The 14,413-nt window shown below is 36.0% G+C and overlaps 1 protein-coding gene across 11 annotated transcripts in view; it reads left to right on the forward strand.

Annotated features, from left to right (window-relative positions):
- LOC145686344 (uncharacterized) overlaps nucleotides 1-14,413 on the forward strand; it is a 584,205-nt gene that overhangs the window by 387,589 nt on the left and 182,203 nt on the right. For all 11 annotated transcript variants that reach the window (XR_014131592.1, XR_014131591.1, XM_081759580.1 and 8 more), the window contains one exon: nucleotides 12,372-12,450. Coding sequence is in view for 9 of the 11 variants with exons in the window: in XM_081759580.1 (XP_081615706.1) it covers nucleotides 12,372-12,450 (79 nt within the window). In the remaining 2 variants the exon portion in view is untranslated. The remainder of the gene's footprint in view (nucleotides 1-12,371; nucleotides 12,451-14,413) is intronic.

The following is a 14,413-nucleotide window of genomic DNA, read 5'->3' on the forward strand; positions in this document are numbered from 1 at the left end:
ACAGGTGTGCTATGTTTGGATACCACAATATTTGTTCAAAATTTGAAGAAAATCTAAAACACATGAGCCACCTTGACTTGTTGATTTCATAGGGGATGGCCCGTATTCTTTTTCTCCACAGCAATTGACAATGACTGCTTTGCGAACTATCTGAGTGAGTTCAGTACACATCCATTTGCATAAGAATTTGCACAGATTGACATTTTGTTTTAAATATTTTGAGTATTCATGTTTGCATTTAATGAGAATTTATATAAATAAAATGAAGTAAAGTATTTAGTTTAAAGTCCCACGATTATGCACCGAGGCTAAGGAAGACGGACTTTGTATAATTGATCAGTTTCTTTAGAGAATTCATATAGTTAGTAAGTGTAAACAATAACGTTTATTTCGTTATTCTTTCTCAATCATGTAAGCTTTTACACTGCAAAATTAAGCCTCTAATTGTTGTAAATAAAATTATAATTGTGCTTTAATTATTAAGTTTTTGTTAAGTCGAGCTCATTTGATTATTACATGAACTCGGGCCGGGCCTAAAGGCTAAAACACATTTCCGACTCCGGTCAGGCCTTACATTATAAATTCATGGGCCAAGCCGGGCACGGGCGAAAAGTTCTAGCCCTCATAGACCTCTTATACGTAATAACGAGATGTACGTAAGTTCGATAAATGCTTTGTTTGGAATATTAAGACCAAGGGCCAAGGGGGTGATAATTCCCCCCTAGGGAATTTTTGCCACTATATTAGAAATGTTTCATCGGATCCTTAGAATCAAAAAATAGTTGTTGGTCAACATATAAGTGCAATACCTGGGTCCTGGGGCCCTTAACCTTTTAGCACCCGTGTATATTTACAGACCGATGGGATCTATTTAAATGACTTTAGATCAAACCGTTTGTGCAACACTGTAACAAGTTATAAATCGGTCGATTTGGAAGAGTGTAGGCTTTCAGTTTACGTAACGAACGAGACATTTCTGCGTATAAAGGAAAAATAATTGAGGGATATTTAACAAAATTTCCCTAAAGAAGTCCCTTCTCGCGATTCTATTAGTTATTACGTGGCAACACTCAAAACTAGGTGAATAATAAAATGTATTTAGGTATTCTGTTTTATGTTCAACTTGAACTGAAACTTTCGTCTTGATCCATCAAATAGCAGCAGAGGAAATATGTATTTTATAGTCTGCACAGGGTTCATAATAATTGATTTTAATGGAAGTACGAGTATGACTGTGTCAATGTTCCGTTTTATTTTTGTATAGAAAGCAAGCGATACAAATTATTCTAGTTGATTTTCTCATTCGTTATATTATGACAGATACCCAGTACCGAGAAATCTCCAGAAAGGTTTTATGGTTTGTTGGTCCATGGTATAATAGAAAATATTTCAAAGCAATAATTTTACTCTGGTGCGGTTCCATTATGTTCCTTTGAAAATACTTTTTGTTTTGTTGTTCTACAATGAATACACTTCCAAACATGTCTGCTGGTATGTGAAGTTATCAAACAACTCTCGAAATTGTTGCGTAGGGCATGTATTCTTATTACATGTGCACATGTACGCTCGCACTTAATATAGTATGTAATATGTAATTTTTTAATTGCCGTAATATTAAACAATTTGTTATATTCTTTGTGTTCACGTCTGTCTGTAAGTTGATAATAGTAGCACATCGCCCTGAAATCTATGTGCTGTCAGTTATTCTGGAGAAGAATGGCAGAGAGAACCCACTCAGACAGACAACAATTGCAGCAAGAAAATGGATTACTGTTTTGAAAAATCGAAAATTTTGTGTAATTACGCATGAAACGAAACTGACATGAGGACAACAAATTTCATTTAAAAAAGACTTCCATAAAGACTTTCAGGTCAAAGAACTGCTTCAAGAGACTGACACTGCAAAAATTCACTGCTTAACGTCGATTTGCATCCAAATTCCTACAGAATACGACACAAACAAACACTGTCTATCTCTGGGACTACCAAAGTTTCACAAAATTACCACGCTTGTTAAGTCAGTCTGCTGAACCATGTGTGGCGGAAAATTGTACACTCTTAGTGGATAATTCACCATATTTGGAGCGTACTGCTATATGGCAGTATGTATTTAGACATCCTGTTCAGATTCAAGATATCCTGTTTAACGAGGAGCAGTGCATATTTTGCTAGAAATAGAGCTAAAATAGGGATCACTAAAAAAGGGAAAGGGTGTTTCATAGGAAAGTCTAGTGACATGTGTCACTAGAATAGCTGAACGTGTCATTAAAGGAATACTTATTGGATAGGAAGATAAATCACTAATGTTACATATTCAAGAAGTGGATTTAATAGCATCCGAAATGAGATACCACAACTTGTACCAGTACGTCGAGCTGAAATTGCTCATGGAAGAAACATACCACAGAAATTTACTGAAGGCGCTTGAGCTATTCTAGTGACACGTGTCACTAGAGTTTCCTATGAAACACCCTTTCTGTTTTTTTAATGATCCCCATTTTAGCTCTGTTTCTAGCAAAATATGCACTGCTCCTCGTTAAACAGGATATCTTGAATCTGTAACAGGATGTCTAAATACATACTGCCATATAGCAGTACGCTCCAAATATGGTGAATTATCCACTAAGAGTGTACAATTTTCCGCCACACATGGTTCAGCAGACTGACTTAACAAGCGTGGTAATTTTGTGAAACTTTGGTAGTCCCAGAGATAAACCGTGTTTGTTTGTGTCGTATTCTGTAGGAATTTGGATGCAAATCGACGTTAAGCAGTGCAGTTTTGTAGTGTCAGTCTCTTGAAGCAGTTCTTTGACCTGAAAGTCTTTATGGAAGTCTTTTTTAAATGAAAATTGTTGTCCTCATATCAGTTTCGTTTTATGCGCATTTATTACACAGAACTTTCGATTTTTCAAAACAGTAATCCATTTTCTTGTTGCAATTGTCGTCTGTCTGACTGGCTTCTTTCTGTTTGCTATTCTTTTCCAGAATAACTGACAACACGTGGATTTCAGGGCGATGTGCTACTATTAACAACTTACAGACAGACATAAACAGTGATTTATCTACACCCCTAACACCCCCAGCACCCCCTAAAATTTATGGACACCCTCTAAAATGTTTGGAACTGGGGGGTGCAATATTAACAAGATTCATTCTCGCTCTGCCTAAAGCTCTCCAGGACTTTGTACAAAATGTTTTAAATGATCTTACCTGTAGGCAGAACGGGAATTCCCGTTCTGTCTAATCTTTGGAGGCAGGGAATTCTATGCGAGGAGGAAATTGGGAAATGCAGCACCGAAAAGCTTGACTCCTAGCGTGTTTGTATGCAGATCGGAACTCATGTATAAAATGGCTGTAGTAACGAGCGCGGGTACCAAATCCAAGCGGTCAAAATGCAAGGAAAATTCTGACGAGGGCAAAATTCAAAGGACAAAAACTCAGCAATATATATTGGATGTATCAATGCACACTAGGGTGGTCCTTATTTTACAGCATTGTAATTTTTTTCGGGACACCCCCTCATTTGATGTCACTTGTCGATATACTATCCTGTACAAAATTTCATTCCAATCGAATGAGGATAAATGGTGCCGCACAGAGCCTAAAGTTTTCATCATATATTGGGAGCATTTGAATTATCCAATAGACGACAACACCTATAAAGAGAAAATAACAAGCATTTTAGCGACATTTTCAAACTCTTTCTTGTGATTTAAAAAAAAAACTAGTAAATGAAAGCGAATCACGAGTAGTATCACAAGTAGTAAGTGAAAGTGAATCAGGCTTTTACTCCAGTGAAAATGAATCACGGAAGAGTAAAATCTTCAAGGAGTATAGGTTTTTGCCACCCATCTGGCACGATGATAAGCTCCTGGTAAACGTAATTGTGGGTGAAACTTCTGGGTGGAAGTCCTCCGAGGGTTTGGGTACAAAACCTCGCGGCGACAACCTCGCGGACCAAAACTTCGCCTGGGCAAAACCTCGCCTCCCAAAACCTCGCGGGGCCAAAACCTCGCCTGGCCAAAACCTCGCCACCCAAAACCTCTCGGGCCAAAATCTCGCCGGGCCAAAACCTCGTCTTTCAAAATATCGCCATACCCAAAATCTCGCCTGACCAAAACCTCGTTGTAATGATCTCACGACACAGAATCTCGCCTGGTCTAAATTAAGCGAGACGTAGTGTCGCCTGGGAAGAAATGTCGTCAGGATAAAACCTCTTGACGAGTATTTCTTCAATGTAGAATGTTCTATATATTACTATATGTATATATTTAGTAATAACACATAATTACATTAAAATAATGACAAGGAAAATTCTAATGCATGCTTTGGAAATCTATATATATAAAAATTAAATGACTATGTTTGTTACATTACACTTCTTGAGCCATCCTACCGATCTCAATCAAAATTTCAACATAGGTGAGGTTCGAGCGTAGGATGTCTTTTATAATTTCACTTTGTAGGCACAACAAAAGGGAGGGGTAGTGGGATATATATATATATATATATATATATATATATATATATACAGAGCTGTAGCTAGAGATTTCGGCGCCCGGTGCGAAGTAGAATTCGGCGCCCCTACTCTCACCACACCAAGCTCTTCCTTTTTTTTCTTTTTACTTATAAGAAAAGCAGCAGATATTGTTATACTACACTGAATTTTTATTAACCTGCAGGCGAGGTTTTGGCCACGCGATGTTTTGGGTGGCGAGGTTTTGGCAACGCGATGTTTTGGCCTGGCTAGATTTTGTCCCGCGAGGGTTTGGGCGGCGAGGTTTTGGCACGGCGAGATTTTGTCCGGCGAGATTTTGGCCACGTGAGATTTTGGGAGGTTATGTTTCGGCCGCGAGATTTTGTCTGTATCCCCCTCCGAGAAAAATACCAGCAAGTTCAATAAGTTCAAGGAAGTCTTCTCTGGATAAGTTATTCTAGATATTCTGCATAGCAATCTGAAGAACGTCATTGGCAGTGTCGTGTAGTTTTTCTTGAATGCGTTCATTTTGTATACCGGGCTTGAATTTGGTTTTGTCAATATCACTCTAAGTTTGTTGAAAATGATTGAAAATTTAAATGTTTCCGGAACGATCATTGGCCTTTGACTCGAAAACAACTCTTAAAACGAGTTCATAAAAGTAATGCCTGCATAACAAATATAAAATATATCTTCCCAAATATTGTTCCACGAAGATGCGGACACGTTTTATTCGTCCAGTATTTGCGGAAGTTGTGTCAGAGCAAAGACCTTGACTTTATCAACAAGACCACACTTTTCCAGAGTATTATGCACAGCAATACTCCGCAATGATGGTATTCTCCTGTGGCAGATGGTAATTTCGGAAGTGCTAGTAATCGTTCAGTCTCATTGAAAGTAACAATAACCGGTAGTCTGTCAAGGAAAACTGTCTTTGTTAATGCAGGAAGCATCTTTTCACCTCAGTGCACAGTAAAAGCATTTATTTTTTCAATTCCACCAAAAAAAAAAAAAAAACTTCATGCAAGTTGCAGCTTCTAACTGACGCAAATGTTGACGACAAAGGCGAATAGATAATCTATTTATAACCAAGTCAATGCTTCGGCAACAGCAGTTAAAATATGAACCACATCTGTGTCACTAACTTTGCAGTTATCCAAAACTACAAGTTTCGATCTCTATTTTTCCAGTAGGACAGTGTTAGCTCCAATCATGCATCCAGGACATCCTATTTTCCTCTGAGTAAGAAGACTGATACTATATTCCTCAGTCAGTCTCACTAAGAAGACTGACTGATTTTATCTTCCTCATTTTCAATGAGATCCAAAGCAGAAAAAGGAGTAATGTCGAAAAGATCTTCCAGTTTTTCCTGAAAGTCTTCCTGCTTTTTCTTTGTAGATTTCTGCAAAGACCTCCATTCATTGTAAGGTTTCCAATTTCTCTACACTATGTTGGAATTTTTTGGTTGGAATACGTGCCTTTAAAAAAAAAAATCAACGTCTTTTATCGCTATAGATGCACTGTGACGTAAACATTACTTTTATAAGGTTGTAAAATAAAATCCTGAGCGTTTGTGCTTCTGATGGTAATTTGGAACCAACAGTTTGACAATTGGCGTGCTCGAAAAGATAAATCTTATCGGTACTTCTAGTTTCCATTGTTGTAAGATATTCGCTTTTATTTCACTGGCACAGGCACGTAGCCAAGGGCGGGGTCCGGGGATCCGGACCTTCCCCCTTGGGGACCAGAAATGGAAAAGAAAATAATTAAGGATGAAACAAAATGAAATAAGAAAAAGGAAGGTCAGCGTTAAAAATAAAAAAATACAGGAATCTTTTGGTTACTCTTTCTTATGAGTGGGGCGCGGTGGCTCAGTGGTAGAGCGTTCGCCCAGCCCCCGCCAAGTGAACTTTGTGGTGAACAAACACCGTGCTCGTGGGTTTTCTCGGGGTTCTCCCGTTTCCTCCCACTTTCTTCATTCCACCATTTCACTCATCTCTCATTATCACCGTCTCCTTTAGCCTAACCGGCATAATCGTGGGACGTAAAACTCAAAGATTTCATTTCATTTTTTCTTTCTTATGAGGAGATGGTATTATTTGAAGTACATGGTAGCGAGATGAACGAGATATCCTGGAAGAGTCAGGGAATTTGAAATTTGTTGAAAAGTTACGGAACTCTTAGAATTTCTGCTGCTAGTCAAGATTTCAAGCATCCGAAAGCATAGTGCCGTTGTGTAACAGCGTGGACATTTTAATCATAATTTTTCGTCATCGCATTTTTCCAGTATTAAACATGTTATTTCAAAAACAATTTTGTACTGCTCCTTTATTAACCTGGCATTTGGAACAGACAGTAGTTGACAGAATAATAAAAAAAGAATATACATATTATATTCTTTGTATAAGAATGTATTCTATAAGAATATTCTATAAGAATATATATATATATATATATATATATATATATATATATATATATATATATATATATGGAAAGAAAGTTCTGTTAACATTTGATTCAACACAGAAAGAAACGCAGGTATTGTAAAATATTTTACAAGGCATTATTGAGTATGTACTTTTCATAATAGTTGTCATAAATGAAAGGAAAATTGTTATATTTGAGTGGACAGAGGAACAACTTGAATATTGTAAAAATCTTTTTCAATGCGTCTTTTTTATTCTTTCACTCGAGATTTCTTCAGAGTTTGTTATTAAAATGCTTACCAACATATCCTCATTTTATTGTCCTAACAAACCAATATATTTTTTCTACATTGATAGTAAAGTAGTTTAGATTGATCGAGCTCCTGGGCATTCAGAATTTAATGTCACGCCCTTCAATTGTTATATATTCTAAAATGTTATCTGTATTTTTTCAAGTGAAATTACTTTTTCTTTCTTTTAAAATGCTGACAGCTCGTAAAATGCGTAAAAATATTAAAGGGCAGATTAGAGTTAATTACTTTCACACATACCAAAATAAGAAGTTCTGTTTATTCCTATTTATTATACCTTTAATATATTTGAAATACGTTTAGCATAATACAGTAAGACCATTCATTTTAATTACAAAAAGTAACTGTGATGCTACTTGATTCTTAAAAAGTCGTTCTTGTGTGGTAACATATAGCAGTCTTTTATTTTGAGCAATGTATATATATTTATTTTGATTCTGAAATACTGATCAAGATTTTTTTAGCAAAGATCAAAATGTGAAATATATATACTGTACTTACTATAACAATCTTATGTCTTTTATTGAGTTTTCAGCATTTCTTAAAAAATGTTATTTCCGTAAAGTGAAGAATTTCAGATAACATTTTAGATGCATAATAGTTGAAGAAAAATAATCATTATTTTATTAATCTGCGCCTGTAATTCTGTCGCTTGAATTTAGTCCGTTTTGTCTGAATTTTCCTTTGGGTTTGTCGTCTTGAATTTTGTCCTGCATTCGTAATAATCACTTTGGTAATTCTAACAGAGGCTGTAAGAAGAATATTTTTTGCAAGTATTTTCAATATTTTTTTTTGATGTTATTCTTCTTATTCTTCTCTGAAAAATGACGAGGATACAGTTCTTTATCAGCAGTGTTATTTACATCTACTTTGGTAAAGATGAATGTAATTTTTAAAAAAATACCTTCTGGCAAATGGAAAATTGATTGACTCAGTTGGAAGAAAGCCGTTTGACATTGTAAGTGAAACAAACATAAAATAAACTTAATTCAGTATAATATCAAATTATTTCACATTAAGATTTTATTCACTTTTTCAGTAGTTCATCTCTAACATGCTAAGAGTCGCAGTACGTAAAAGGTGCCACAGTTCACATCCTCAAGACATGTTTGGCCATATATTAAGCAAACAACGTAAGAGGATGCATAAGGCGACTCTTAAGAAAGAATGTTAGTTCTACATCACAACTCCTTTTTCGGCATCACCTTATTAGCTAACTTGTCTTATATACATAATTCTATATTATATGCAATAGTATCATATATACTTCTATTTTCATATTTATATTGTCAATGTAAATAGCAGCAATACAAAATATCAATATCAATATCGAAATACTTGTATGTTTTTTGTAGTTTCAATCAAATCAAAATAGTAAGACTATTCATGGCTTTGGATTAATTGTTTTAACAAAAGAGACACTGACCAAAGCTTAAAACTTTACTTTATTTTAACAAATTATAATTTAAAATAAAGTTTTAAGCTTTGGTTAGTGTCTCTTTTGTCAAATCAAAATGTCAGATAATCGAGGATAAGGGCCGTCTTACGCATTCCTTTGCATTGTTTGCTTAATATATGGCCAAACATGTCTTGAGGATGTGAACTGTGGCACCTTTTACGTACTACAAGCAGTGGCGGTTTTAGCGGGTAGGCCGTGTAGGCACGGGCCTACCCAAAAATTTTGAAAAATATATAAACACTAAAAGATACAATAAAGAGTAAATGTATTTTCCACTTTTTATATTAATGGTAAATAATTATTTAATAAACAGCATCAACCATTACTGTAAAAGTAATTTCCTATATACGCAAGGGAGCGGGCTTACCCAAAATTAAAATCCTAAAGCCACCCCTGAGTGCGAGCCTTAGCATATTGGAGGTGAACTACTGGAAAACTGAATAAAATTTTGTTGTGAAATGACTTGACATTAGACCGAAGTAAGATTGTTTTATCTCCGTTTCAGCTATAATGTCAAACGGCTTTCTTGCAACTGAGTCAATCAATTTTCCATTTCTATGCAGGTAGCAGTGGCGTAACTAAAGGCTTCGGGGCCACCCCGCAGGCAGCGTAGAGTGGGGTCCCTTCTCTACGTCATACATCACGATTTGGGGGCCCCTGATGGCTTGGCATATGGGGGTCTGCGGGGTCCTTATTTACGCCCCTGGCAGGTAGCTTTTTTTTTTAATCACATTCATTTTTACTGAAATAGGTGTAAATAACACTGTTAATAACAGAACTGTATCTAATTATTTTTCCGAGAAAAACAAGTGGAATAACATCTAAAATTTATGATAAAACTTTAAGAAATTGTTATTCTTCTTACAGAATATGTTACAATAACTGAAGAAAAATTATCTTGAACAAATCCCTCCCTGGACAGAATTCCTCGTCTCGAACGATTAGGCAGAACGGGAATTCCCGTTCTGTCTAAAGATAAAATCATTTAAAATATTTTCTACAAAGTGCTGGAGGGTCTTCAGGCAGAACGGGTAGACCCATTAAAAATCTTGCTATTTTGGTTTTTTAAAGATTTTGAATTCTTTTTAAATGCCAATAGAATAAAACAACTTACTTTGGACAAGCTCAATTTTCAAGCAAAGCACGCAACGCAAGATTGAATGGAAATCAACCTTTACACGGCTGTGATCGTCACAACAACGTTCGATCAATCGATTGCCAACGATTTAATCTCGATGTCACGCCAAGCATGAGAAAGTCGATATTAATTGAATCTCGCTGAGGAAGGAAATCCAATGCAATCGTTCGTTGCATCGACAAATTAAAAAAAAAAAAAAAACAGTGCAAGATTACACCCCTCAGATTTTTTAACCCCTCTAAGTCCAAAATTCTGGATAAACCACTGGACATGAACACAAAGAATATAACAAATTGTTTTATATTACGGCAATTAAAAAATTACATATTATATACTATATTAAGTGCGAGCGTACATGTGCACATGTAATAAGAATACATGCCCTACGCAACAATTCCGAGAGTGGTTTGATAACTTCACATACCAGCATACATGTTTGGAAGTGTATTCATTGTAGAACAACAAAACAAAAAGTATTTTCAAAGGAACATAATGGAACCGCACCAGAGTAAAATTATTGCTTTGAAATATTTTCTATTATACCATGGACCAACAAACCATAAAACCTTTCTGGAGATTTCTCGGTACTGGGTATCTGTCATAATATAACGAATGAGAAAGTCAATTAGAATAATTTGTATCACTTGTTTTCTATAGAAAAATAAAACGGAACTTTGACACAGTCATACTCGTACTTCCATTAAAATCAGTTATTATGAACGCTGTGCAGACTATAAAATACATATTTCCTCTGCTGCTATTTGATGGATCAAGACGAAAGTTTCAGTTCAAGTTGAACATAAAATAGAACACCTAGATACATTTTATTATTCATCTAGTTTTGAGTGTTGCCACGTAATAACTAAAGGAATCGCGAGAAGGGACTTCTTTAGGAAAATTTTCTTAAGTATCCCTCAATTAGATTTCCTTTGTACACAGAAATGTCCCGTTCATAAGGTAAACTGAAAGCCTACACTCTTACAAATCGATCGAGGTATAACTTGTTCGAGTGTTGCACAAACGGTTTGATCTACAATCATTTAAACAGATCCCATCGATGTCTGTAAATATACATTGGTGATAAAGGATTAAGGACCCCAGGATCCAGGTTTTACACTTATATGTTGACCAACAACTATTTTTTTTTGATTCTAGGGACCCTAAGGAATGTTTCAAATATAGTGGCAAAAGTTCACTAGGGGGGAGTTATCAGCTCCTTGGCCCTTGGTCTATTATCTAAGTGTATTTTTTTCGTGAAACTTTAGAATTTGTTGTTATTAACACCTTATATTTTATGTCTTAAATTGCATTTATTTCTGTAAGCTGTTAATCATTAGCATCACAGCAGACTACCTGAGGGCGATACGAAAAATAAAAACTGATTGCATTTTCGTTTTCAGGACATTTGATTTAGTTTTAGTTCTGCACATTTTTGAAAGCTAAAATTTGTAGGTGTCTATAATTATACACTTTAGCTGCACATTAACATTTCTGCTTTTTAATATTTTTTATGCATAGTTAATCCTTGAGTTCGCGTCACGGCCGCGCAATTCATTTCTGGTGCTTTCATAGACGCAAAATAAGAACACAATCCTAAATAACACTATCCTCGGATTGTTCCATATTTCTGTTACTGCTCAGGTGCAATGCTTATAAACTGGAATAAATCCTAGAGAAACGGTTGAAGGTATCCTTGTTTACACATCATGATTGGATATAGGCATGCACTGCACCATTTTCACTTTTCTAAGGTTCTCACTTACATATATTAGATTATCATAGTTCTGTACTACAAACTAACTAATTTTAGACATACTAAGAGATGAGTGTTTCTAGTTGCACTAATACTACATTGTGGGAGATGAAAACTGATTTTATATCCAGAAGCGTCAATTGAAGGGGCATCAAAATTCAACTACATCCTGTTTGTTCAAAAGCCAATACTCCAGTTTTTTTTTTTTTTCAACTACTGAGTTTATTGTCATCCGCCAACTGCACAGCACACGACGGGAGAAGGGAAGAATGAGGTAGTGTGACATTAAGAAAGAAGAATCACATGTACTCACTCCATACTGATTTTGAAATATTGAGAATTTGGAACACGATTAAATGTAATCTTCCACATGTCAATTCAATATTTTTAAACTTTTTGATGCCTTAGGACATCTCTAAAATGTCATAACTCTGAACAAAATTCTCAGATATACTGCAAATTAAAGTAGACAATACGCAATCCTTGACAGCAGTGAATTCGTAACGCGTCGGCCGAAAATCAAAGGTGTTAGAACAGTCAATTTCACTTTTCTTAATCGGAATAGCGCGTGCTATGATGTGTTTCACGGTGTACTTCACGTTTTTTACACGTATAAACGTGAAGCGATACTGACATACCATTGCAAGTAATCTGCGTCATACGGCCGATCATAGTCATATTAAGTTTTCTCTAGTTACACGATATTGAAATAGTGTTGAAAAACTGCGAACTATATTTAGGATGTTTTAATGTTTTACGAAGTTCTGTACAATAATGCTATTTTGATATTTATATTTCTTTCAGGAGAGAATATATGGAGATTTTACTTCGAAAATAGTAACTTCGTTAACGAATGAATTGTGCAAACTATATCCAGAGGAAGGTATGTAAAATTTCTTTACATATCATGATAAATCACTAAGTTGTTTTTTTCATACTTAACGAAAGGTGAACAAGTACCTATCTTCAATGCAAGGAACACTACTTGATATAGGGAAGTTATAATCTCATTATATAATATTTGTAATTTCTTTACGTCGGGATTAGTTCTAGAGTGTGGCTAGATTTCAAGACAGTATTGAGCACAGTTTAAAAAAGTGATTAGGATGATAGTCTGATAATCCCAAGAAACTTAATGTAAAGCCTATGGCGTGTAGTGAAGAAAGCAACAATCTTCTGAATTTGATATATCTATGTTCTTTTGGCTTCAGTACTTCTATGAAGTTCGATGCATCAAGTTCTCAGAATGCACTCAACACCAAACGTAACATTCATTCCGAGTTCCAGAGTTTTAGCCTTTTTTCACATTTTATTCAAAATATTATGTATTTTAGCCTTAAGTCGTGTGTAATACAGTTTTTAAGATCAGACATGACCAGCCACCGTCTGACCTCTGAAATAATTGACAGTAGCCTTCCATAATTTTCCTGCGGCGTAAATTTCACCGGAAAGTAGTCATGATGTTCCGTGCTTTCCTTTACATTATTCATTGCAGATTTGCTATGAGCTGAAACACAGATCACGCTTGCTATTCTTTGTAAATTATAATATGAGTTTTGTTTAGAAAAATTAGAATCAGTGTTTAATGTATCCTCGTCGCCAAAAGTGCCCTTACATCGCCGTGACGGGTATGTGACTGCGCAGTACTCTAAGGAAGGGGTGGTTGCATAAGAATTTGTGATTAATTTTGAAGAGTTTTTATTTTGACTAGGGAAATAACGTAGGTATAGAGAGGCACAGGTATAGAAAGGCACAGATTTCAAGCATCAGTGCACTGTCATCTCTGTTTTAAAATTTATTGCCTTATATGTTAAGTTAAACACCACAACATCTGTCACTTATAGCGTAGATCATCTTACTTTTTAAAATTGCCACTTTAGCTTATTTGTCCAAACACTAATCTCCAGACATGATGTAGAGAGAAGAAAAAGAAAGAGATACAACATCTGTAAGATTTATGTAATTCACTAAGGAACTATAGGGACTGACTGAGCTAATTACTGCTACTAGCGCTTTTCACTCTTCAGGAATTTACTACGATATGTTTCCTAAGTCCTAAATCTGTGCATGAATTATATCATTCGCCTCACTGTAATTATTTGGGAATGGAAACTGATTACGCTGAACGTGAATATGTTTCGCTGTCGTAAAGCAAGGACCGTAATAAATGTAAATAAGATTCTCATTATTATATAAAACATAGAAGTATTTATTCCGTGTATAAAACAATACAGTAACTAAGCAACATCATAATCACTAACGCCGGCAGAATTTTTTCCAACGGGGGGGGGGAAGACCCATATAGAAAAATCTTTGAGTTGTACGTCCCACGATTATGCCGGTTAGGCTAAGGGAGATGGTGATGATGAGTAATGAATGAAATGGTGGAATGAAGAAAGTGGGAGGAAACGGGAGAACCCCGAGAAAACCCACGTACACGGTGTTTGTCTAACAGAAAGTTCAATTCGCGTGGGCTGGGGTCGAACCCGGGACTCCAAGCACCAGAGGTGAACGCTGTACCACTGAGCCACCGCCTCCCCTGAGTCAAACGGCCCGCGTCAAAAGGGCCCGAGTCAAAAGGTCTCCGCAACAAAAGAATGCGAGTCAAAAGTCCCGAATCGAAACTCAACTCACCAAAAGGGCCCGGGTCAAAAATGGCCGAATCAAAACGCCCCTCATAAATAGAGCCCAGGTCAAAAAAGTCCCACGACAAAATTACTCAAGTCAAAAGGGCATGCGTCAAACGGGCCCGGGGGAAAGGGGTCCGTTACAAAAGGACCCGAGTCAAACGGCCCTGTGTCAAAATTTCCCGTTTAAAAGGTCCCGAGTCGATAGGAGATGAATCA

Source organism: Thermobia domestica, chromosome 5, assembly GCF_964235325.1.
Source record: "Thermobia domestica chromosome 5, izTheDome1.hap1.1, whole genome shotgun sequence".
NCBI classification, from domain to species: domain Eukaryota; kingdom Metazoa; phylum Arthropoda; class Insecta; order Zygentoma; family Lepismatidae; genus Thermobia; species Thermobia domestica.